General features: G+C 44.4%; 4 protein-coding genes across 4 annotated transcripts; all 4 read left to right on the top strand.

Annotated features, from left to right (window-relative positions):
- The first annotated feature begins 286 nt into the window (after positions 1-286).
- Positions 287-1,792, top strand: LOC123076802 (probable glutathione S-transferase DHAR1, cytosolic). Its single transcript, XM_044498939.1, has 3 exons — positions 287-436; positions 1,155-1,346; positions 1,449-1,792. Exons 1-3 carry the CDS (start codon positions 287-289, stop codon positions 1,533-1,535), a joined length of 429 nt encoding a protein of 142 aa, XP_044354874.1. The 3' UTR covers positions 1,536-1,792.
- Positions 1,793-16,984: 15,192 nt separating this feature from the next.
- Positions 16,985-17,651, top strand: LOC123086097 (uncharacterized). Its single transcript, XM_044507800.1, has 2 exons — positions 16,985-17,261; positions 17,353-17,651. Exons 1-2 carry the CDS (start codon positions 17,000-17,002, stop codon positions 17,634-17,636), a joined length of 546 nt encoding a protein of 181 aa, XP_044363735.1. The 5' UTR covers positions 16,985-16,999; the 3' UTR covers positions 17,637-17,651.
- A 64-nt stretch (positions 17,652-17,715) lies between these two features.
- On the top strand, positions 17,716-19,084 carry LOC123076794 (uncharacterized). The gene is made up of 2 exons (XM_044498927.1): positions 17,716-18,529; positions 18,627-19,084. The coding sequence occupies exons 1-2, from the start codon at positions 17,728-17,730 to the stop codon at positions 19,082-19,084; spliced, it is 1,260 nt and encodes a 419-aa protein (XP_044354862.1). The 5' UTR covers positions 17,716-17,727.
- Positions 19,085-20,868: 1,784 nt separating this feature from the next.
- On the top strand, positions 20,869-21,726 carry LOC123076786 (uncharacterized). Its single transcript, XM_044498915.1, has one exon. It carries the CDS (start codon positions 20,869-20,871, stop codon positions 21,724-21,726), a length of 858 nt encoding a protein of 285 aa, XP_044354850.1.
- Positions 21,727-22,342: the final 616 nt, after the last annotated feature.

Here is a 22,342-nt window from a genome sequence, read left to right as displayed (position 1 = left end):
TCACGCAGAGAAGCGACCACACACACAAACAACAGCAGCTACGGGTTCCTCCCAGATTCGTCCAGGCTATTCACCAGGCAGCCCATCTCCTTTCTGAATACCCTTCCCCTTCTCCTGTATGGGATGCAGTGCTGCTGCTGGACACGATACGATATCTCGCACCACCCTCCCTGATTTCTTCCTCCCCGGCCATGGCGAGATCCCATAGCGGGCGAGTCCCTATCTCACCGTCGGGACGGACGTCATCGGGGTGGAAACCGGCGTGTCCCCGTCTTCGAGCTCCTGCATGAGGAATCTCCTGAGCGACGCTCCCATCCTCGAGCGCCGCCGCTTTCCGCTCGCTCCCCTGCACGTCGCCATCCCAGTCGCCGTTGATGAGCTACAGAGCTTCCGCATCCGCCGCACCTCCTCTATTTCCTCTATTTCTCGGTTCTGTGTGAGCACGGAGGAGTAAATAGATAGGGGGAAAAGCGACGTGATCATTCGCTCGGTTGGTATTCCAACACGAACGCGCAACACTTTCGCATTTGTAGGGTAACGGAGGGCGGACTAATCAATGAATGTCGCGGTGCCTCCGGCCGTTTTTCGTGTGCAGGCACTGAAGGAAATATGCCCTAGAGGCAATAATAAAGTTATTATTTATTTCCTCATATCATGATAAATGTTTATTATTCATGCTAGAATTGTATTAACCGGAAACATGATACATGTGTGAATACATAGACAAACATATAGTCACTAGTATGCCTCTACTTGACTAGCTCATTAATCAAAGATGGTTATGTTTCCTAACCATAGACATGTGTTGTCATTTGATTAATGAGATCACATCATTAGGAGAATGATGTGATTGACATGACCCATTCCGTTAGCCTAGCACTTGATCGTTTAGTATATTGCTATTGCTTTCTTCATGACTTATACATGTTTCTGTAACTATGAGAATTATGCAACTCCCGTTTATCGGAGGAACACTTTGGGTACTATCAAACGTCACAACGTAACTATGAGAAGTATGCAACTTCCATTATATCCAATTTTACTATCCAAGCACTTATCCTCTCTGGAGATGACACAGTGCAATAATTTCATTTTGTCCCATTGCCTTATCGTGCAAGATGTGGGGCCTTTGTTTGTTCAATCTGAACATCTAGCCTGATCTTACCAAACTTATGCTAACGACACTATCAAAACTGTGCTGGCAGGGACCCTACATTGGTGGGGCGAACGTGTCCGCTGCTGATCTGAGCCTGGCCCCGAAGCTCTACCATCTCCAGGTCGCCCTGGAGCACTTCAAGGGCTGGAAGGTCCCGGAAACTCTGACCAGCGTCCATGCCTACACCGAGGTACGCCAACGCTCAAAGCGAAACACACGCTATCTTCTTCCATTTCCAAATCTTGTCCATGGATGAAGTCGCTGATGGTCACCCTGTTTTTCCTGCACGCAGGCTCTCTTCAGCCGCGAGTCGTTCGTCAAGACCAAGGCGACCAAGGAGAACCTGATCGCCGGGTGGGCGCCGAAAGTGAACCCGTAAGCTCCCCCGCCGCCGCTCGGAGACCGCCACCCCCGTTGTGTCGGTAGTGATGGGCTGTAGTAGGCCTCATCTGTCTAGGTTGGAATAATGCGAGCGAGCCTTGATGTGCTCTGGTTGTCGCAATCGTGCACTTGCTTGTGTGGGTGTGTGTGGGTGTTATGTGCGTGTTCTGGTGCAGGCAAGAGTGCAAGTATATGTGGTGTGAACCTCTTTCCGTATGAATGAATAATGGAGCTGCGTAAAATTCGGATTTGCCATGTCAGATGTTGTTATGCTGTAGCGAGTGGACGAGCACCTCCGAGGAAGTAAGATGTGGTACGCCGTTTCTTCAGGCCAGTGGTGTCTCCGATGTGGGCAGGCAGCAGCTTCTGCATCAGCAGTGGGAAATAATTGACACTGCGAACGTGTGACCATGGATGGATTCCTCCTAGTCGAAAGTAATCATTCTCTTCTACTAGAAAGTACTCCCTCCGCTTTAATAATCTAGAAAATTGCCCCCCTCACTTGATTCAACAAATTAAACTCTTTCTCAAAATCAGGCCACCTACACCGGCCTCCATTGAGCATCTTTCACAATTCTTCACCCTATGGACGTTGCTCCAAGAGGTCCACCTTGATGAGCTTGCCGACAATGACATCCTTTGAAAACACACGGCTTCCGAAAACTACTCCGCGGCCTCCGCGTACAGGGCACAGTTTATGGGCTTGGTCCTCTCCCCCATGGACCAAATGGTTTGGAATGTTTGGGACCCTCCGAAAGTCAAGTTTTTTGCTTGGCTCGCGCTTCAAGATAGGATCTGGACTGCAGACAGATTGCAGAGACGAGGCTGGCCAAACTGTGGCCCTTGTCCCTTGTGCAGAGGGGTGCAGGAATGCGGTCCCCATCTATTCTTCAGATACCGCTTCACCCTCAGGCTCTGGAACATGGTGATTCAGAAGCTCTGCATCCACGACGTGGACACGTCCACATGGCACTTGTACGACTCCATCAAGGAATGGTGGGCGAGTTTGAGCGCCGAGGACACCGCCAACCGAAGAGCGAAGGCTTCGATAACCATGTTGGTTTCATGGGTGATCCGGAATGAGCGTAATGCAAGGGTGTTTAGACAGAAGAGTGCCCCTCTGCATGTCTTGCTAAACAATGTGATCGAAGAGTCTAACCTTTGGGTTAAAGCCGGGGCGAAAAATTTAGGGTCTTTCTTATTGCGAGAGTAATTGCCATGCCGTTTCTTGGCACTGTGTTGTAACAAACTCTTTCTCCTCCTCATTTTATATAGAGACAAATCTTTTGCCCCCGTTAAAAAAAACAATCAGGCATTAGCTTCTTCAAAAATTAAAACTTCAATACCGGATTCACTTGATCTAAAGGTGGTTTTGGCACATGAGGCAGGTATTTTACCTAATTTTGACCAAAAATTTAAATTGTCTAGAAAAAAATTTAAAAAGTATGTAAAATCAAAACTACCATGCTGACCAATCTGCGGAAATTTCAAACCTTTTTGACAAGGAAAACAACTGCCCTCAGCCGATTGATAATCACCATGCGTCTGCCACCTCCGTTGCGTGCCACACATCCTTAGCATAAAGGCAAGTGCAAGCACTTAAGTCTACAACAACCTGTTGTTGCAAATTTTGGCGGCAAGCGAGTACTATGATGTTCACCTCTTGACAAGCAGATCTAAAAAGAATTTTCTAATTCAATTTCAGCCATTTTTAGGGTCAAATTTCAACCATGGATGGGTTCTTTTTTAAATCGCCACGGTGCTGCTGCGGCGGGATACACAGACTGGAGGAGACAGATAGTCGCTCTGACGAAGCTGGAAGAAGTGGAGATCAATGGCTTCGGAGGATACACGCACGAGTTTGAGTTGCTGGAGCAGATATTCAGTTGTGCGCCCGTGCTTAAAAGAGTGATTCTCAAGCAGCCGCCTCAGGTCCAACCAAACCTCGATGCGGAGATTTACAAAATGTTCAACGCGCATCCTTTACTCGAATGTTACCTCTTGACTAGCAAAATACCCGTGCATTGCAACGAAATACGAGATAAAATATACGATATAGTGCATGTTGAATGAATTCATATGTTTTAGTCTTTCAGTGAAACATTTGCCGTCTGTCGTTGCTCCACTTAGCCATTTTGTGTTGCTTCTCAAATTCAAGCAATTCATCGTCAATGTTCTATTTGCTATCCACAATAGTATGAAAATACTTTAAATATAAAATAAAAAAGTGCTGAAAACCTGATGAATCAAAAAAGTGAGACAAAACCCAGAAACAAATCAGCTCAGACCCCCCAACGTGGAGGGTAACTGGAAAAAAATCGTGGCGTAGCCTCAACTATTTAAATAAAAACATTTTAAAAAATCAAACTCAAAAAAAGATACGTGCATGTGAGAGCAAAATACCTCTGGGTCTCTATCTACTACTCCCTCCGTCCGAAAATACTTGTCATCAAAATGGATAAAAAGGGATGTATTTAGAACTAAAATACATCTAGATACATCCCCTTTTATTTATTTTGATGACAAGTATTTCCGGACGGAGGGAGTACTTACTTATAAAAGACCAAACATGATCTTCTCTAAGCACACCCCATAAATGTACACGGATCCATTACCGTCTAATGATTAGACCTACTAAACTTAATCGAACGGCTAGACTTAGCCTAATACATTATCTGTGTGCAGTTAGTAATTTACATTGACTGACCGTACTCCATCGTAGAGGAAAATAACATACTCCGCGCCCCACGTCCTGCAATCACGCACGCAAAAAAAGAGAAGAAACAATCATCCATCAAGAGACCGAAACAACGCAGACGAGGAGTCGTCTTCGATCTCGACCGCCATGGCGATGAATTTCTCGCTTGAGATGTTACCGACCAATGCTAAGATATCACGAGGTGTGCAAAACCCAGTAAGTGTTAAACCAAAGACGCATCCGCTAGGTTTCTTGAAGGTTTATGTAGGTGCCGCAGTCTCAAGGGCTCATAACAAAGGTGCTGCGGCGGCGGTTTAATCACAAACTTGGCAGACCCATTTTAATCGCAAGCAAACCCATCAACCATGGATCAGTAGCAAAGATTTCGAATGTAGCTTGGGTGTTTGATCTTTTTTTCTCGTTTCTGGTTTATGTGCACTGTACTACCTATGTCATGATACCTAAGATGTTGAATGCAATTGGATTATTTTCTTCCGGCTTTGTGGGTTCAAGCACTTCGAAAGCTGGACCATCTTCTCTTGTCAGTCTGCCATGCTTGAGATGTTTGAAGGACGCTCACATTACATTTCAAACATTTCATTCAATTGCTGCCTCACAACTACTCATTCTAAAACTTCACACCATGAAAGCATCCTTTTCATTTTAGTATCAATCATGTGTATGTGCTGCTATCAATTTTGTGCATGAAATAGTATGATGCTATGGGAAGTATGGTTGTGGTGGGCTACCATATATGAAGTTATGTTTGAGTGTGAATCCATCAAGCATCCTACCGACCGACCCCTTAAATATGTCATGGTTCTGGTGCAGCAGCAATGGAGGTGGTAGGAACCGGATCCCTACCAGGGCGTGGTCTCAGGTTGTAGGGGTGGAAGGAGGGATGGCGTGGTCGCCGGTGCTGGGGCCCCGTCGTTGCGTGCACGAGAGAGAAAGAGTGGGCGCACGGGCGGCGGCTAGGGTTAGGTCTCCCAGCTCCCTAAGGAAGCCGAGCAAATATGACTGCTTCTTGCTTAATCCCAAAACGGGTCCTTACACGAGTTTATATAATCCTCCTAATAAGATAATTGGGCGAAGCCCCTAATAGCGATAAGATAAACTGGGCCACAACTAACTGGTCATAACATCTCTCCCTGAAAGTGCGTTAAGTCGACTAGAGGAGGGGTGAATAGGCAATTTTTACAAATTCGTCACTGAGGAATTTCAGGGTGAGGAAATTCCTAAGTCACGAACTACAAGCAGCGGAATAAGTACTCAGGTATAAGCATAACAGAGCAATAGCATAGTCATTGTCGGCGTCCTGGATTCGGGGGTATCTAGCCCTGTCTGCCTGCGGCCCATCACGTGGCTTCATCGACGGTCTGGTACGGCCCAGCTTCAACACCAACGCCACAAGACCCTCGTGAGGGGCCAAGCCTCGCGAGGCGGGCGACTGATGTGATTGACATGACCCATTCCGTTAGCCTAGCACTTGATCGTTTAGTATATTGCTATTGCTTTCTTCATGACTTATACATGTTCCTGTAACTATGAGAATTATGCAACTCCAGTTTACCGGAGGAACACTTTGGGTACTACCAAACGTCACAACGTAACTGGGTGATTATAAAGGAGTACTACAGGTGTCTCCGAAGGTACATATTGAGTTGGCGTATTTCGAGATTAGGTTTTTGTCACTCCGATTGTCGAAGAGGTATCTCTGGGCCCTCTCGGTAATGCACATCATTATAAGCCTTGCAAGCAATGTAGCTAATGAGTTAGTTACGGAATGATGCATTACGTAACGAGTAAAGAGACTTGCCAGTAACGAGATTGAACTAGGTATTGGATAACGACGATCGAATCCTGGGCAAGTAACATACCGATGACAAAGGGAACAACATATGTTGTTATGCGGTTTGACCGATAAAGATCTTCGTAGAATATGTAGGAGCCAATATGGGCATCCAGGTTCCGCTATTGGTTATTGACCAAGAATAGTTCTAGGTCATGTCTACATAGTTCTCGAACCCGTAGGGTCCGCACACTTAAGGTTTCGATGACAGTTATATTATGAGTTTATGAGTTTTGATGTACCGAAGGAGTTCGGAGTCCCGGATGAGATCGGGGACATGACGAGGAGTCTCGAAATGGTCGAGACGTAAAGAATGATATATTGTACGACTATATTCGGAGTTCAGAAAGGTTCCGAGTGATTCGAGTATTTATCGGAGTACCGGAGAGTTACGGGAATTCGCCGGGGAGAAGTATTGGGCCTTATTGGGCCATACGGGAAAGAGAGAGGGGCTGCCTAGGACAGGCCGCGCGCCCCCCAAGGCCTAGTCCGAACTGGACTAGGGGGAGGGGCCGCACCCCCTCCTTCCTTCCCTTCTCTCTTCCCCTTCCTTCTCTCCTACTCCTACTAGGAAAGGAGGAGTCCTACTCCCGGTGGGAGTAGGACTCCCCCCTTGGGCGCGCCTCCTCCTCCTTGGCCGGCCCTCCCCTTGCTCCTTTATATACGGGGGCAGGGGGGCACCCCATGGGACACAAGTTGATCTACGGATCGTTCCTTAGCCGTGTGCGGTGCCCCCCTCCACCATATTCCACCTCGGTCATATTGTCGCGGAGTTTAGGCGAAGCCCTGCGCCGGTAGAGCATCATCATCGTCACCACACCGTCGTGCTGACGGAACTCATCCCCGAAGCTTTGCTGGATCAGAGCCCGGGGATCGTCATCGAGCTGAACGTGTGCTGAACTCGGAGGTGCCGTATGTTCGGTACTTGGATCGGTCGGATCGTGAAGACGTAAGACTACATCAACCGCATTGTGCTAACGCTTCCGCTTACGGTCTACGAGGGTACGTGGACAACACTCTCCCCTCTCGTTGCTATGCCATCACCATGATCTTGCGTGTACGTAGGAAATTTTTTGAAATTACTACGTTCCCCATCAGTGGCATCCGAGCCTAGGTTTTATGCATTGATGTTATATGCACGAGTAGAACACAAGTGAGTTGTGGGCGATACAAGTCATACTGCTTACCAGCATGTCATACTTTGGTTCGGCGGTATTGTGAGATGAAGCAGCCCGGACCGACATTACGCGTACGCTTACGCGAGACTGGTTTCACCGTTACGAGCACTTGTGCTTAAAGGTGGCTGGCGGGTGTCTGTCTCTCTCACTTTAGCTGAATCGAGTGTGGCTACGCCCGGTCCTTGCGAAGGTTAAAACAGCACCAACTTGACGAACTATCGTTGTGGTTTTGATGCGTAGGTAAGAACGGTTCTTGCTCAGCCCGTAGCAGCCACGTAAAATTTGAAACAACAAAGTAGAGGATGTCTAACTTGTTTTTGCAGGGCATGTTGTGATGTGATATGGTCAAGACGTGATGAGATATAAGTTGTTGTATGAGATGATCATGTTTTGTTGAAGTTATCGGCAACTGGCAGAAGCCCTATGGTTGTCTCTTTGTTGCATAAGATGCAAGTGCCAAATAATTGCTTTACTTTATCGCTATGCGATAGCAATAGTTGCAAGAGCAATAGTTGGCGAGACGACCATGTGATGACACATTAATATAGATCAAGATGATGAAGATCATGGTGTCGTGCCGGTAACGATAGAGATCATGACAGTACTTTGGAGATGGAGATCAAAGGCGCAAGATGATCATGGCCATATCATGTCACATATTTTGATTGCATATGATGTTTATCTGTTATACATCTTATTCTGTTTTGTTTGACGGTAGCATTATAAGATGATCTCTCACTAATTATCAAGAAGTGTTCTCCCTGAGTATGCACCATTGCGAAAGTTCTTCGTGTTGAGACACCACGTGATGATCGGGTGTGATAGGCTCTACGTTCAAATACAAGGGTGCAAATCAGTTGCACACGCGGAATACTCAGGTTAAACTTGACGAGCCTAGCATATACAGATATGGCCTCGGAACACGGAGACCGAAAGGTCGAGCGTGAATCATATAGTAGATATGATCAACATAGTGATGTTCACCATTGAAACTACTCCATCTCACGTGATGATCGGACATGGTTTAGTTGATTTGGATCACGTGATCACTTAGATGATTAGATAGATGTCTGTCTAAGTGAGAGTTCTTAAGTAATATGATTAATTGAACTTAAATTTATCATGAACTTAGTCCTGGTAGTATTTTGCAAATTATGTATAGATCAATAGCTTGCGTTGTTGCTTTCATATGTTTATTTTGATATCTTCCTAGAGAAAAATTATGTTGAAAGATGTTAGTAGCAATGATGCGGATTGGATCCGTGATCTGAGGTTTATCCTCATTGCTGCACAGAAGAATTATGTCCTTAATGCACCGCTATGTGACAGACCTATTGCAGGAGCAGATGCAGACGTTATGAACGTTTGGCTAGCTCAATATGATGACTACTTGATAGTTTAGTGCACCATGCTTAATGGCTTAGAATCGGGACTTCAAAGACGTTTTGAATGTCATGGACCATATGAGATGTTCCAGGAGTTGAAGTTAATATTTCAAGCAAATACCCGAGTTGAGAGATATGAAGTCTCCAACAAGTTCTATAGCTAAAAGATGGAGGAGAATCACTCAACTAGTGAGCATGTGCTCAGATTGTCTGGGTACTTCAATTGCTTGAATCAAGTGGGAGTTAATCTTCCAGATAAGATAGTGATTGACAGAATTCTCTAGTCACCATCACTAAGTTACTAGAACTTCGTGATGAACTATAGTATGCAAGGGATGACGAAAACAATTCCCGAGCTCTTCGTGATGTTGAAATCGACGAAGGTAGAAATCAAGAAAGAGCATCAAGTGTTGATGATTGACAATACCACTAGTTTCAAGAAAAGGGCAAAGGGAAAGAAAGGGAACTTCAAGTAGAATGACAAGCAAGTTGTCACTCCCACGAAGAAGCCCAAAGCTGAACCAAAGCCTGAAACTGAGTGCTTACACTGCAAAGGAAATGGTCACTGGAAGCGGAAATGCCTTGAATATTTGGTGGATAAGAAGGATGGCAAAGTGAACAAGGGTATATTTGATATACTAGTTATTGATGTGTGCCTTACTAGTGTTTATAGTAGCTCCTGAGTATTTGATACTTGTTCGGTTGCTAAGATTAGTAACTCAAAACAGGAGTTACAGAATAAACAGAGACTAGTTGAAGGGGAAGTGACGATGAGTGTTGGAAGTAGTTCCAAGATTGATATGATCATCATCGCACACTCCCTATACTTTCGGGATTAGTGTTAAACATAAATAAATGTTATTTGGCATTTGCGTTGAGCATGAACATGATTTGATCGTGTTTATTGCGATACGGTTATTCATTTAAAGTTAGAGAATAATTGTTATTCTGTTTACATGAATAAGACCTTCGATGGTTATACATCCAATGAAAATAGTTTTGTTGGATCTCGATCATAGTGATACACATATTCATAATATTGATGCCAAAAGATGCAAAGTTAATAATGATAGTGCAACTTATTTGTGGCACTGCCGTTTGGGTCATATCGGTGTAAAGCGCATGAAGAAACTCCATAAAGATGGATTTCGGAATCACTTGGTTATGAATCATTTGATGCTTGCGAACCGTGCCTTTTGGGCAAGATGACTAAAACTCCGTTCCTCGGAACAATGGAACGAGCTACTGACTTGTTGGAAATAATACATACCGATGTATGTGATCCAATGAGTGTTGATGCTCGTGGCAAGTATCGTTATTTTCTGACCTTCACAAGATGATTTGAGCAGATATGGGTATATCTACTTGATGAAACATAAGTCTGAAATAATTGAAAGGTTCAAAGAATTTCAGAGTGAAGTGGAAAAATCATCGTAACAAGAAAATAAAGTTTCTACGATCTGATCGCGGAGACGAATATTTGAGTTACGAGTTTGGTCTTCAGTTAAAACAATGTGGAATAGTTTCACAGCTCACGCCACCTGGAACACCACAACGTTATGGTGTGTCCGAACGTCGTAACCGCACTTTATTGGATATGGTACGATCTATGATGTCTCTTATCGGTTTTACCACTATCGTTTTGGGGTTATGCATTAGAGACAGCTGCATTCACGTTTAAAAGGGCACCATCTAAATCCGTTGAGACGACACCGTATGAACTATGGTTTAGCAGTAAACCTAAGCTGTCGTTTCTTAAAGTTTGGAGTTGCGATGCTTATATGAAAAAGTTTCTACTTGATAAGCTCAAACCCAAATCGGAGAAGTGCGTCTTCATAGAATACCCAAAGTTAACTATTGGGTACACCTTCTATCACAGATCGGAAGGCAAGTTATTCATTGCTAAGAATGGATCTTTCTAGAGAAGGAGTTTCTCTCGAAAGAAGTGAGTGGGAGGAAAGTGGAACTTGATGAGGTAACTGTACCTGCTCCCTTATTGGAGAGTAGTTCATCACAGAAATCTGTTCCTATGACTACTACACCAATTAGTGAGGAAGTTAATGATGATGATCATGAAACTTCAGATTAAGTTACTACAGAACCTCGTAGGTCTTCCAGAGTAAGATCCGCACCAGAGTGGTACGGTAATCCTGTTCTGGAAGTCATGTTACTAGACCATGATGAACCTACGAACTATGAGGAAGCGATGATGAGCCCAGATTCCACGAAATGGCTTGAGGCCATAAAATCTGAGATATGATCCATGTATGAGAACAAAGTATGGACTTTGATTGACTTGCTCGATGATCAGCAAGCCATGTTAAATAAATGGATCTTCAAGAGGAAGACGGACATTGATAGTAGTGTTACTATCTACTAAGCTCGACTTGTTGCGAAATGTTTTCAACAAGTTCAAGGTGTTGAATATGATGGGATTTCTCACTCGTATCGAAGCTTAAGTCTGTCTGAATCATGTTAGCAATTGCCACATTTTATGAAATCTCGCAAATGGATGTCAAAACTACATTCCTTAATGGATTTATTAAAGAAGAGTTGTATATGATGCAACCAGAAAGTTTTTGTCAATCCTAAAGATGCTAACAAAGTGTGCAAGCTCCAGCAATCCATCAATGGACTGGTTCAAGCATCTCGGAGTTGGAATATACGCTTTGATGAGTTGATCAAAGCATATGGTTTTATACAGACTTTTAAAGAAGCCTGTATTTACAAGAAAGTGAGTGGGAGCTCTGTAGCATTTCTAATATTATATGTGGATGACATATTGTTAATTGGAAATGATATGAAAATTCTGGATAGCATGAAAGGATACTTGAATAAGAGTTTTTCAAAGCAAGACCTTGGTGAAGCTGCTTACACATTGAGCATCAAGATCTATATAGATAGATCAAGATGCTTGATAAGATTTTTCAATGAGTACATACCTTGATAAATTTTTGAAATAGTTCAAAATGGAACAGTCAAAGAAGGAGTTCTTGCCTGTGTTACAAGGTGTGAAGTTGAGTAAGACTCAAGACCCGACCATTGCAGAATATAGAAAGAGAATGAAAAGTCATTCCCTATGCCTCAGTCATAGGTTCTATAAAGTATGCCATGCTGTGAATCAGACCTATTGTATACCTTGCTCTGTGTTTGGCAAAGGAATACAATTTTGATCTAATAAGTAGATCACTGGACATGGGTCAAGAATATCCTTAGTGAGGACTAAGGAGATGTTTCTCGATTATGGAGGTGATAAAAGAGCCCGTCGTAAAAGTTACAACGATGCAAGCTTTTACACCAATCCAGGTGACTCTAAGTCTCAATCTGGATACATATTGAAAGTGGGAGCAATTAGCTAGAGTAGTTCCGTGCAGAGCATTGTGGACATAGAATATTTGCGAAATACATACGGCTCTGAATATGACAGACCCGTTGACTAAGCTTCTCTCACGAGCAAAACATGATCATACCTTAGTACTCTTTTGGGTGTTAATCACATAGCGATGTGAACTAGATTATTGACTCTAGTTAACCCTTTGGGTGTTGATCACATGATGATGTGAACTATGGGTATTAATCACATGCAGATGTGAATATTAATGTTAAATCACATGGCGATGTGAACTAGATTATTGACTCTAGTGCAAGTGGGAGACTGAAGAAAATATGCCCTAGAGGCAATAATAAAGTTATTATTTATTTCCTCATATCATGATAAATGTTTATTATTCATGCTAGAATTGTATTAACCGGAAACATGATACATGTGTGAATACATAGACAAACATATAGTCACTAGTATGCCTCTACTTGACTAGCTCATTAATCAAAGATGGTTATGTTTCCTAACCATAGACATGTGTTGTCATTTGATTAATGAGATCACATCATTAGGAGAATGATGTGATTGACATGACCCATTCCGTTAGCCTAGCACTTGATCGTTTAGTATATTGCTATTGCTTTCCTCATGACTTATACATGTTCCTGTAACTATGAGAATTATGCAACTCCCGTTTACCGGAGGAACACTTTGGGTACTACCAAACGTCACAACGTAACTGGGTGATTATAAAGGAGTACTACAGGTGTCTCCGAAGGTACATGTTGAGTTGGCGTATTTCGAGATTAGGTTTTGTCACTCCGATTGTCGGAGAGGTATCTCTAGGCCCTCTCGGTAATGCACATCATTATAAGCCTTGCAAGCAATGTAGCTAATGAGTTAGTTACGGAATGATGCATTACGTAACGAGTAAAGAGACTTGCCAGTAACGAGATTGAACTAGGTATTGGATACCGACGATCAAATCCCGGGCAAGTAACATACCGATGACAAAGGGAACAACGTATGTTGTTATGCGGTTTGACCGATAAAGATCTTCGTAGAATATGTAGGAGCCAATATGGGCATCCAGGTTCCGCTATTGGTTATTGACCAAGAATAGTTCTAGGTCATGTCTACATAGTTCTCGAACCCGTAGGGTCCGCACGCTTAAGGTTTCGATGACAGTTATATTATGAGTTTATGAGTTTTGATGTACCGAAGGAGTTCGGAGTCCCGAATGAGACCGGGGACATGACGAGGAGTCTCTAAATCGTCGAGACGTAAAGATCGATATATTGGATGACTATATTCGGAGTTCAGAAAGGTTCCGAGTGATTCGGGTATTTATCGGAGTATCGGAGAGTTACGGGAATTCGCCGGGGAGAAGTATTGGGCCTTATTGGGCCATACGGGAAAGAGAGAGGGGCTGCCTAGGACAGGCCGCGTGCCCCCCAAGGCCTAGTCCGAATTGTACTAGGGGGAGGGGCCGCACCCCCTCCTTCCTTCCCTTCTCTCTTCCCCTTCCTTCTCTCCTACTCCTACTAGGAAAGGAGGAGTCCTACTCCCGATGGGAGTAGGACTCCCGCCTTGGGCGCGCCTCCTCCTCCTTGGCCGGCCCTCCCCTTGCTCCTTTATATACGGGGGTAGGGGGCACCCCATGGGACACAAGTTGATCTATGGATCGTTCCTTAGCCATGTGCGGTGCCCCCCTCCACCATATTCCACCTCGGTCATATCATCGCGGAGTTTAGGCGAAGCCCTGCGCCGGTAGAGCATCATCATCGTCACCACGCCGTCGTGCTGACGGAACTCATCCCCGAAGCTTTGCTGGATCGGAGCCCGGGGATCGTCATCGAGCTGAACGTGTGCTGAACTCGGAGGTGTCGTACGTTCGGTACTTGGATCGGTCGGATCGTGAAGACGTACGACTACATCAACCGCGTTGTGCTAACGCTTCCGCTTACGGTCTACGAGGGTACGTGGACAACACTCTCCCCTCTCGTTGCTATGCCATCACCATGATCTTGCGTGTACGTAGGAATTTTTTTGAAATTACTACGTTCCCCATCAGGCACGGGAGGGGCAGTGGTGGCAGTAAAGAGCCTCTGCAGGTAAAGATGAACTGATGAGTTAGTGCATCGTGGAGGCGGAAGGGTTAGGCGCGGTGGTCGGCCAGGAGAGCAATCGGTCATGGCGACGCGCGGCGCGGACGGGTTAGGCTGGTCATAGTGGGGAGTAACTTAGACTAGTAACATGCATGTGTTACTAGTCTATGTTACTACCTCTACAGTGCATAGTATCATAGATTAGTATCATAGGTGGTCTCATTTATTGCCATGCATGACACATAGTAGCATCACATTTATTATGTTACGGTATCTACCTATGTTACTATAACCATCTCTCTCTTCTTTAATTGCTTGCCACATAAGCATGTTTGCGAGTCCCAAGTATATGATACTACTTATGTTACCCCCACTATGGCCAGCCTTAGTGTTGGCTTGATGATAAGAGACACATCAGCTTTGACTTTTCTAAAGCGCTGTTCATGGTTCAAGGGAGAGAGGACGCTCGTGAGCCAAACTTGGTGGGTCCTTAGCAAGTAACTGAAGGTTATGTGGCAGTGGTGGTGTAGTAGTTGGCCCCATATGCAAGTTAGTAAAATAATGATGTTGTGGCAGGTGAGCTGAGGTGGATAGGCTGCATGTCAAAAGAAATAAATTAGTGGGGATGAACTATTTAAGTATTATAGATAGCACATATTTATAGCTAATTGTTATACATGCTGCCTATATATAGGGTTGACTATAGATAACATGACACTTTTCTTATAGCCAACGGTTGGTTATACTATTATCCTTGCTCTTAGCGTTGTTCGGTGCTGTTGAGTAAACGTTCGACGCAGCTCTGCAGGGATATGTACAGCCTTACACGACAGGGGCCTGCCAAAACTGGAGATGCAGTTGCACCTGGGGTCCATGCGCAACATTAAGCAGTGCATATTTCAGACAGAGTTCACTGTGAACAAGTCTACATATATCTCTACTCCTATAAAATACCCAGTTGGTGGTGATGGTGTGCCTGCCATACCTGATTTTCGACCGTCAGATGTGCATCCAATGCATGGGAGCTAACTATGGTTTATGTTTGTAAAAAAAAACCTTATTCTCTTCGTCCAGCTCCAGCCATCCCCTCCTTATCCAAATCCTATGAGCGAAGGGATTGGATCCTTCACGAAAACGAAAGAAAACAGTGAAACCAAAGAGGCAGCGCCGCTGCCGCTCCACACACCGCCGGCGCCGCCGGCGCAGTCCGCTCCTAACACCCTCTTTCGCCTCCTCACTGCAGCAACATCCCCACCGCTCACTATCCCCGATTTCTCCCCCCGCCTGCCCCGTCTCCTCCGACGCCGACGTCGGCAAACACGCAGCCGCCGCCGCTCATCCCCGGAGTCCGCGACGCCTCCCCTCCCTGGTACTCTGAGGTAGCAGCTGCTGCGCCCACCGATTCCCCCTCCTCCCGGTTGTCTCCCCTACCCCATCTACTCTGACGCCGATGTCGGCAAGTACGTCGTCGGCGCCGTCCGCGTCTGATTCCGCGACCCCTCTCTTACCTTATTCTCTGACGCAGCAGCCCAGCCGCCCACCATCTCCCCATCCTTCCCTGCGTCTCCTCCTTCCCCCACCCCATCTCCTACGACACCGACGTTGGCAAGTACGCCGCCGGCACATTCTGTCCCCCGAGCTCGCGACGCCACTCCTGCCTCATCCTCTGATGCAGAAACCTGGCCGCCCACCACCTCCTCCTCCTGGCCGGCTCTTCAGCGACGCTGGCGCCAGCTTCCCTGCGACGCGCTCCAGGCCATTCCCTTCGAGTACTTGCTGGTCCACACCCGTTTCCTCCAGTAAACTCTGTTTCAGAGACGGCTGGTCTGGTGTGATGGTCGCCTCTGCTGTTGCCTCTCCTTCCTACTCGTCCCGCCTCCAAATTTCAAATTTCCTGTCACTCAAAGTTCAAATCCGCGCGCCCAGTTTGAACTGTCCAGAAACCACTCCTGCAGCCCAATATAAATAAGTGGGCAGGCATATGGGACTCTGGCTGCTCAAACTACACCCCCAAGAAGTCACACATTGGTCACGCCAACCTTCAGATCGAACGTAGTGTGAGGAAGTGTGATTCACTGCTCTTCGCCATCTAATCTTCTTCGTCAAGGGCAAGGTATGGGTTGTGAATGAATATTAAAATCTTCTCTATGATCTCATCAACCATTGCTTCATCTTTGTTATTAGACAACCCCGTCTGTATACTGTATCAGTAGCAGTTGGAGAAGTACTGAATGATACACATCTTACATAGCTGACTCCCAACATCCTGGATTATTTATATCTAATCTGACTGCAGTTTTTATGCATTTCGTAGCTTATTTCCCGTCTGAATACTGTATCAGTAGCAGTTGGAAAAGTACTGAATGATACAAACTTTACATAGCTGACTCCCAACATCCTGGATTATTTATATCTAATCTGACTGCATTTTTTATGCATTTCATAGTTTATATTTCATCTAACCAGTCTGCATTTTGAATGCATTATTTTGTAGCCAAGTCCAACAGAACTTGCTCCAGTGGCATGCCAAGTCCTCATACAAGTATATTTATACGCGAGCCAATAGATATGACAAGTTCAAGTCAGTCGCCTTTGGATGATGAAGTGACAAACGAATCATCTACGATTTTTCCTACTAATGGCATGCTCATATCAACTGAGGGCTTGGAGCGAGGAGAAAGCTCAAAAGATAAATCTATAAGGCGAAATTCTGTGCATAAGTAATTTTATTTAACTACTTAATTAATTTCTCATAAAAATGCTATAGGACGAAAGCGTGTACGTGAAGCAATAAGATATGCTAGCCGTACACCAGAACAAATCCAAGCAAGGCGAGAACGTGTTAGAGCACGTCGGCAAAATTTAACACCTACTGAGAGGGAAAAGATTAATGCACAAAGAAGAAAGAAAAGACAACGAATGGCACTTGATGAGAGGAATGCAAGCCAACGAGCACATAGGCAAAGTATGACAATAGATGAGAGGCAAGAAATAAATGCACGCCGGCGAGCACGTAGGCAAAGCCTACCACCTGAAGAGCGGCAAGCACTCCTAGCTCAATGTAATGCAAGCTACGCATCTAAACGAGATGCCCTCTGCAGGGATTCTGTTGCACTACAGTGCCCTACAGGTTCATTGATGGGACATCCATCATCAAGTTCTTATGTCTTTAGCCACCCAGGTACGCTCGCACAAACTTCTGCTACAATTCAAGGTAATTCTCACACACATCTGTATATATGTAACAACATCGATCTTCAAATTACATTTAGGAGATGATGATACTACCCAGCACATGGAACTCACATCGGTGCAATGTCCAACATCTACATCAGTGGACAATCCATCATCACCCCATGATGGTTTCGTATATTCAGATTCCCCAATAGAAAGCTTTGTCGCCGATGATTATGATTCTCACATGTCCGAAGAACAAGATGATGAGTACTTTGCATTTGCTGGGAGAGGTATTGCCAATGCCATGGATACCTTATTTCTCTACATACAAAAAAAGCAAGACCTATATAACGCCATTCATCTCATTATATGTAGGTGACGATGAAGACTTTGTAGATGCCTTTACAATAGACACCATTGTCCCTGACCTATATGATCGTGTCTACCACAATATACCAGTAAGTACTCACATGTTGACACCAAAACCTGATTGCAATCACTGTGGTGCTAAGAGATTCCAGTATGAAACAAGTGGATTTTGTTGTCGGTCCGGAAAGATTAACCTAGCACACTCAGAACCTCCCTTGGAACTTCAAATGTTATACAAAAGTTCAGATCCCAATGCCGTGCATTTTAGGGAGAACATTCGGTACTTTAATGGACACTTCTCATTCACCACCCTTGGAGTCAGTCTTGACAATAGATACACAAACATGAGTTCAGGAGTGTATACATTCCGAGCTCACGGTCAGATTTACCACAACGTCTTCTCATTTGGTCCAACTCAAGATGGACCTAAGCATTTGGAGCTCTACTTCTATGATGATGATCCAAGTTTACAACATAGGTTTCGGTGCTCCCCAAACCTAGACCGAGATGTCATTCGTAAGCTTGTCGACATCCTCAAGGATAATCCTTATTCTGAGACATTCAGGAATCTAGGTGGAGTCGATGACCTTGAGGAATACCGTATTGAACTAAACACCGACATGAGGTTGGACCAACGGAGATATAACTTGCCTATATCATCGGAGGTTGCGGCTATTTGGGTTGAGGGTAATGAACTATGTAAGCACTTTGATCGTAGCATAGTACTGTTTGGTAACGGCAACAAGAGATATAGCATCCAGCCATATTATGGATGCTATGATCCGTTGTCTTACCCTTTATTCTTTCCAAGAGGGGAGATTGGTTGGCATCCCGAAATCCCAAAGAATGGCGTCAACTTGAATGAGATACTTCAATCTCGTCGCAGTGGTCGACATAGTCTAGGTAATTCATATAACGGAAATAGCATGTGTTCATTTTGTTTATCCTCATTGTACTTACTTTTCTAAATATTTCCTCTTGTTACCTCTCATTTCCATAGGTACATATACAAATAGTCGATTATGCGTATCTGTTAGAGACTACTATTGCTACAAGTTTCAAATACGTCGTGGTGTATTTAACACCATGCTATACGGTAAACAACTGTGCCAACAGTATGTGGTTGATATGTACATCAAGGTTGAAAGCTCAAGATTGGACTATATCAGAAATCACCAGAAACAAATACGTGCTGATCTATACCAAGGTGTTGTTGATAGCCTTCAAGCTGGGGAAAACCGTGCGGATGCAGTGGGCAAATGGACTATACTTCCTACATCATTTATTGGGGGAAAAAGAGATAGGAGACGAAGGTATCTTAATGCCATGGCCTTGGTGCAAAAGTATGGGAAACCAGATATATTTTTAACCATGACTTGCAATCCGAATTGGGGTGAGATAATTAGTGAGCTGGAGCCTGGACAAACCCCACAGGATCGCCCTGATCTTATCGTATGAGTATTTCGAGCAAAGTTGGAAGACCTCAAGATACAACTTTTTAAGAAGCACATGCTCGGTAAGGTAGCAGCATATGTGTATGTCGTTGAGTTTCAAAAAAGAGGTCTACCACATGCTCATTTCCTCCTAATCATGGAGGGGAGGTACAAGCTAACTTGCCCAGAGCAATATGACTATCTAATATCTGCTGAATTGCCAGACAAATCCAAGTACCCAGAGTTGTACAAAATGGTTGTCAAGCACATGATGCATGGCCCGTGTGGAGTCCTCAACCCCAAGAACGTGTGCATGCAAAATGGTAGCTGCAAGAACTACTATCCACGACCATTTAATGCGTCAACCCTTCAGGGAAAGGACTCATATCCCATATACCGGAGGAGAGATGATGGACGTCATGCGAAGGTACGGGGTGAAGATTTAGACAATAGGTGGGTTGTTCCATACAATCCTTACCTACTAAGAAGGTATAACTGCCACATCAACGTCGAGGTTTGCTCAAGCATAAAAGCTGTGAAGTACCTCTTTAAATACATATATAAGGGGCATGATCGAGCATCTGTTTCTATCGACGCGGTGGATAGTGACGAAACATTGATGAAATAAAGCAATACAGAGATTCCAGATGGATTACACCACCAGAAGCATTATGGAGGATCTATGGTTTTGACCTTAGTAATTTATTTCCTTCTGTTAGGCAGCTATAACTCCACCTCCCTAATATGCACATGGTGTCATTCCCGGCGGGCGCAAATCTGAATGATGTCCTCTCCCAGGAAGGAGCTTCCAAGACAATGCTAACCGAGTATTTTGAAGCAAACAAGAAGTATGAGTTGGCCCGGGGAATTTTATATAAGGATTTTCCGGCATCTTTTGTTTGGATCTCGGGTGGAAAGTATTGGAAAAGGAGGGATGAATGCACACAGATCGGGAGAATTGTGTCTGCTCATCCAGCCGAAGGGGAGAGGTATTATCTTAGAGTGCTTCTAAACCATGTCACAGGTGCTACATCTTTCCAAGACCTAAGGACAGTGGATGGTATTGTTTTCCCGACATTTCGTGAAGCTGCTGAAAGGAGGGGTCTTATCGAGTCAGATAATACTATTGACGAGTGTCTTAATGAATTTGAGGTTTTTCAGATGCCATCTTCCCTTTGAAGGCTATTTGCCACTATATTGGTCTTTTGTGAGCCCAGCAATGTGCATGGTCTATGGGACAGGCACTTGGAAGCTATGACAGAAGACTATCGACTAAACCACATGTCCCCTCATGCAGTTGAGCAGATGGCTTTGTTAGATATAAAAAGTATTCTTGAATCGATGGGGAAGGACATATCATCATTACCTCTTCCAGAAATTGTTGAGTCATATGATGGCTCAAATAACAAGGCTAGGGAGATCACAGAGGAGTCGACCATAGGGGTGAACCCAGAATACCTTGGCTTTTCATCTTTCCTAAACCCAGAAGAGAGATATGCATATGATGAGATACTTGCAACAATCAATAGTGGCCAAGGAGGTGTGTTCTTTGTTGATGGACCAGGAGGCACTGGAAAGACTTATCTATACAAAGCACTACTTGCAAAAGTATGTGGTGAGGGTAAAATAGCTATTGCAACAGCAAAATCAGGCGTTGTTGCATCCATCTTGCCCGGCGGGAGGACTGCACACTCAAGGTTTAAAATACCATTGAACATTGAAGATGGTGGAGTTTGCAGTTTCACCAAGCAAAGTGGGACAACTAAGCTTCTTATGAGCGCCTCCCTCATAATTTAGGATGAGGCCTCCATGACAAGGAGACAGGCAGTCGAGGCCCTTGATAATAGCATGAGGGACATCATGGCTCAACCTGACCTGCCATTTGGTGGAAAGACTGTCGTGTTTGGGGGACATTTCAGACAAGTGCTTCCTCTTGTTCGCAAGGGAACAAGGTCACAAATAATTGACGCGACGCTACGCAAGTCTTACCTTTGGGAGAGTATGAGACATATAAGACTTGTCCGTAATATGAGGGCTCAAAGTGATCCATGGTTTGCTGATTATCTTCTGCCTGTCGGGAATGGCACCAAAGATACTATGGATGATGGTTACATACGACTCCCAGATGAGATTTGTGTACCATATACCGGCGTTGCCTCTGATATTGACAAGCTTATTGAAAGTGTTTTCCCGATGCCGCTAGATGAAAACCTCTTGGATCCAAACTACATAGCGTCCCGAGCAATTCTATCAACTCGGAATGAGTACATTGACAAAATCAATATGAGGATGATTGAGAGATTTCCTGGGGAGGAGATGATATACTACAGTTTTGATCGCGCGGAGGATGATCCACACAACTACTACCTTGCAGAATTCTTGAATTCATTGACACCTAATGGTCTACCTCCCCATATCCTCAAGTTGAAGATTAATTTTCCTATTATATTGTTACGGAACATTGACCCAGCGAGTGGGTTGTGCAACGGGACGAGGCTGATTGTCCGAGGGTTCATGAGGAATGGAATTGATGCTGAGATTGTGCTGGGCCAGCATGCTGGTAAGAGGGTGTTCCTTCCTCGAATTCCTCTTTGCCCATCAGATGATGAGATTTTCCATTTAGGTTCAAGAGGAAGCAGTTTCCAGTCAGGCTTAGCTTTGCTATGACCATTAACAAGGCACATGGACAAACTATACAAAATGTTGGTGTATACCTCCCTGAACCGGTATTTTCACACGGGCAACTCTATGTTGCTCTTTCTAGAGCTACATCAAGAAGTAATATGAAGATTCTTACTGTCCCAGATAAGCAAAAGGAAGGCCAAACCAACTCCAATGCAAATTGTACAAAGAACATAGTCTACAAAGAAGTTCTCAGCGTGTAGTTCAAGGTATAAATCACTCGAGTACAATTCGGTGGCTGTAGAAATTCAATCTATCTAGATTACTAGGGTCAATCTGAGAACTTCCAACTCTATGTTCTTTGTACAATTTGCATTGGAGTTGGTTTGGCCTTCCTTTTGCTTATCTGGGACAGTAAGAATCTTCATATTACTTCTTGATGTAGCTCTAGAAAGAGCAACATAGAGTTGCTCGTGTGAAGATACCGGTTCAGGGAGGTATACACCAACATTTTGTATAGTTTGTCCATGTGCTTTGTTAATGGTCATAGCAAAGCTAAGCCTGACTGGAAACTGCTTCCTCTTGAACCTAAATGGAAACATCTCATCATCTGATGGGCAAAGAGGAATTCGAGGAAGGAACACCCTCTTACCAGCATGCT

Source organism: Triticum aestivum, chromosome 1B (assembly GCF_018294505.1).
Source record: "Triticum aestivum cultivar Chinese Spring chromosome 1B, IWGSC CS RefSeq v2.1, whole genome shotgun sequence".
NCBI classification, from domain to species: domain Eukaryota; kingdom Viridiplantae; phylum Streptophyta; class Magnoliopsida; order Poales; family Poaceae; genus Triticum; species Triticum aestivum.
Note: the sequence above shows the minus strand (reverse complement) of the source record. Positions and strands in the feature narration are given on the sequence as shown.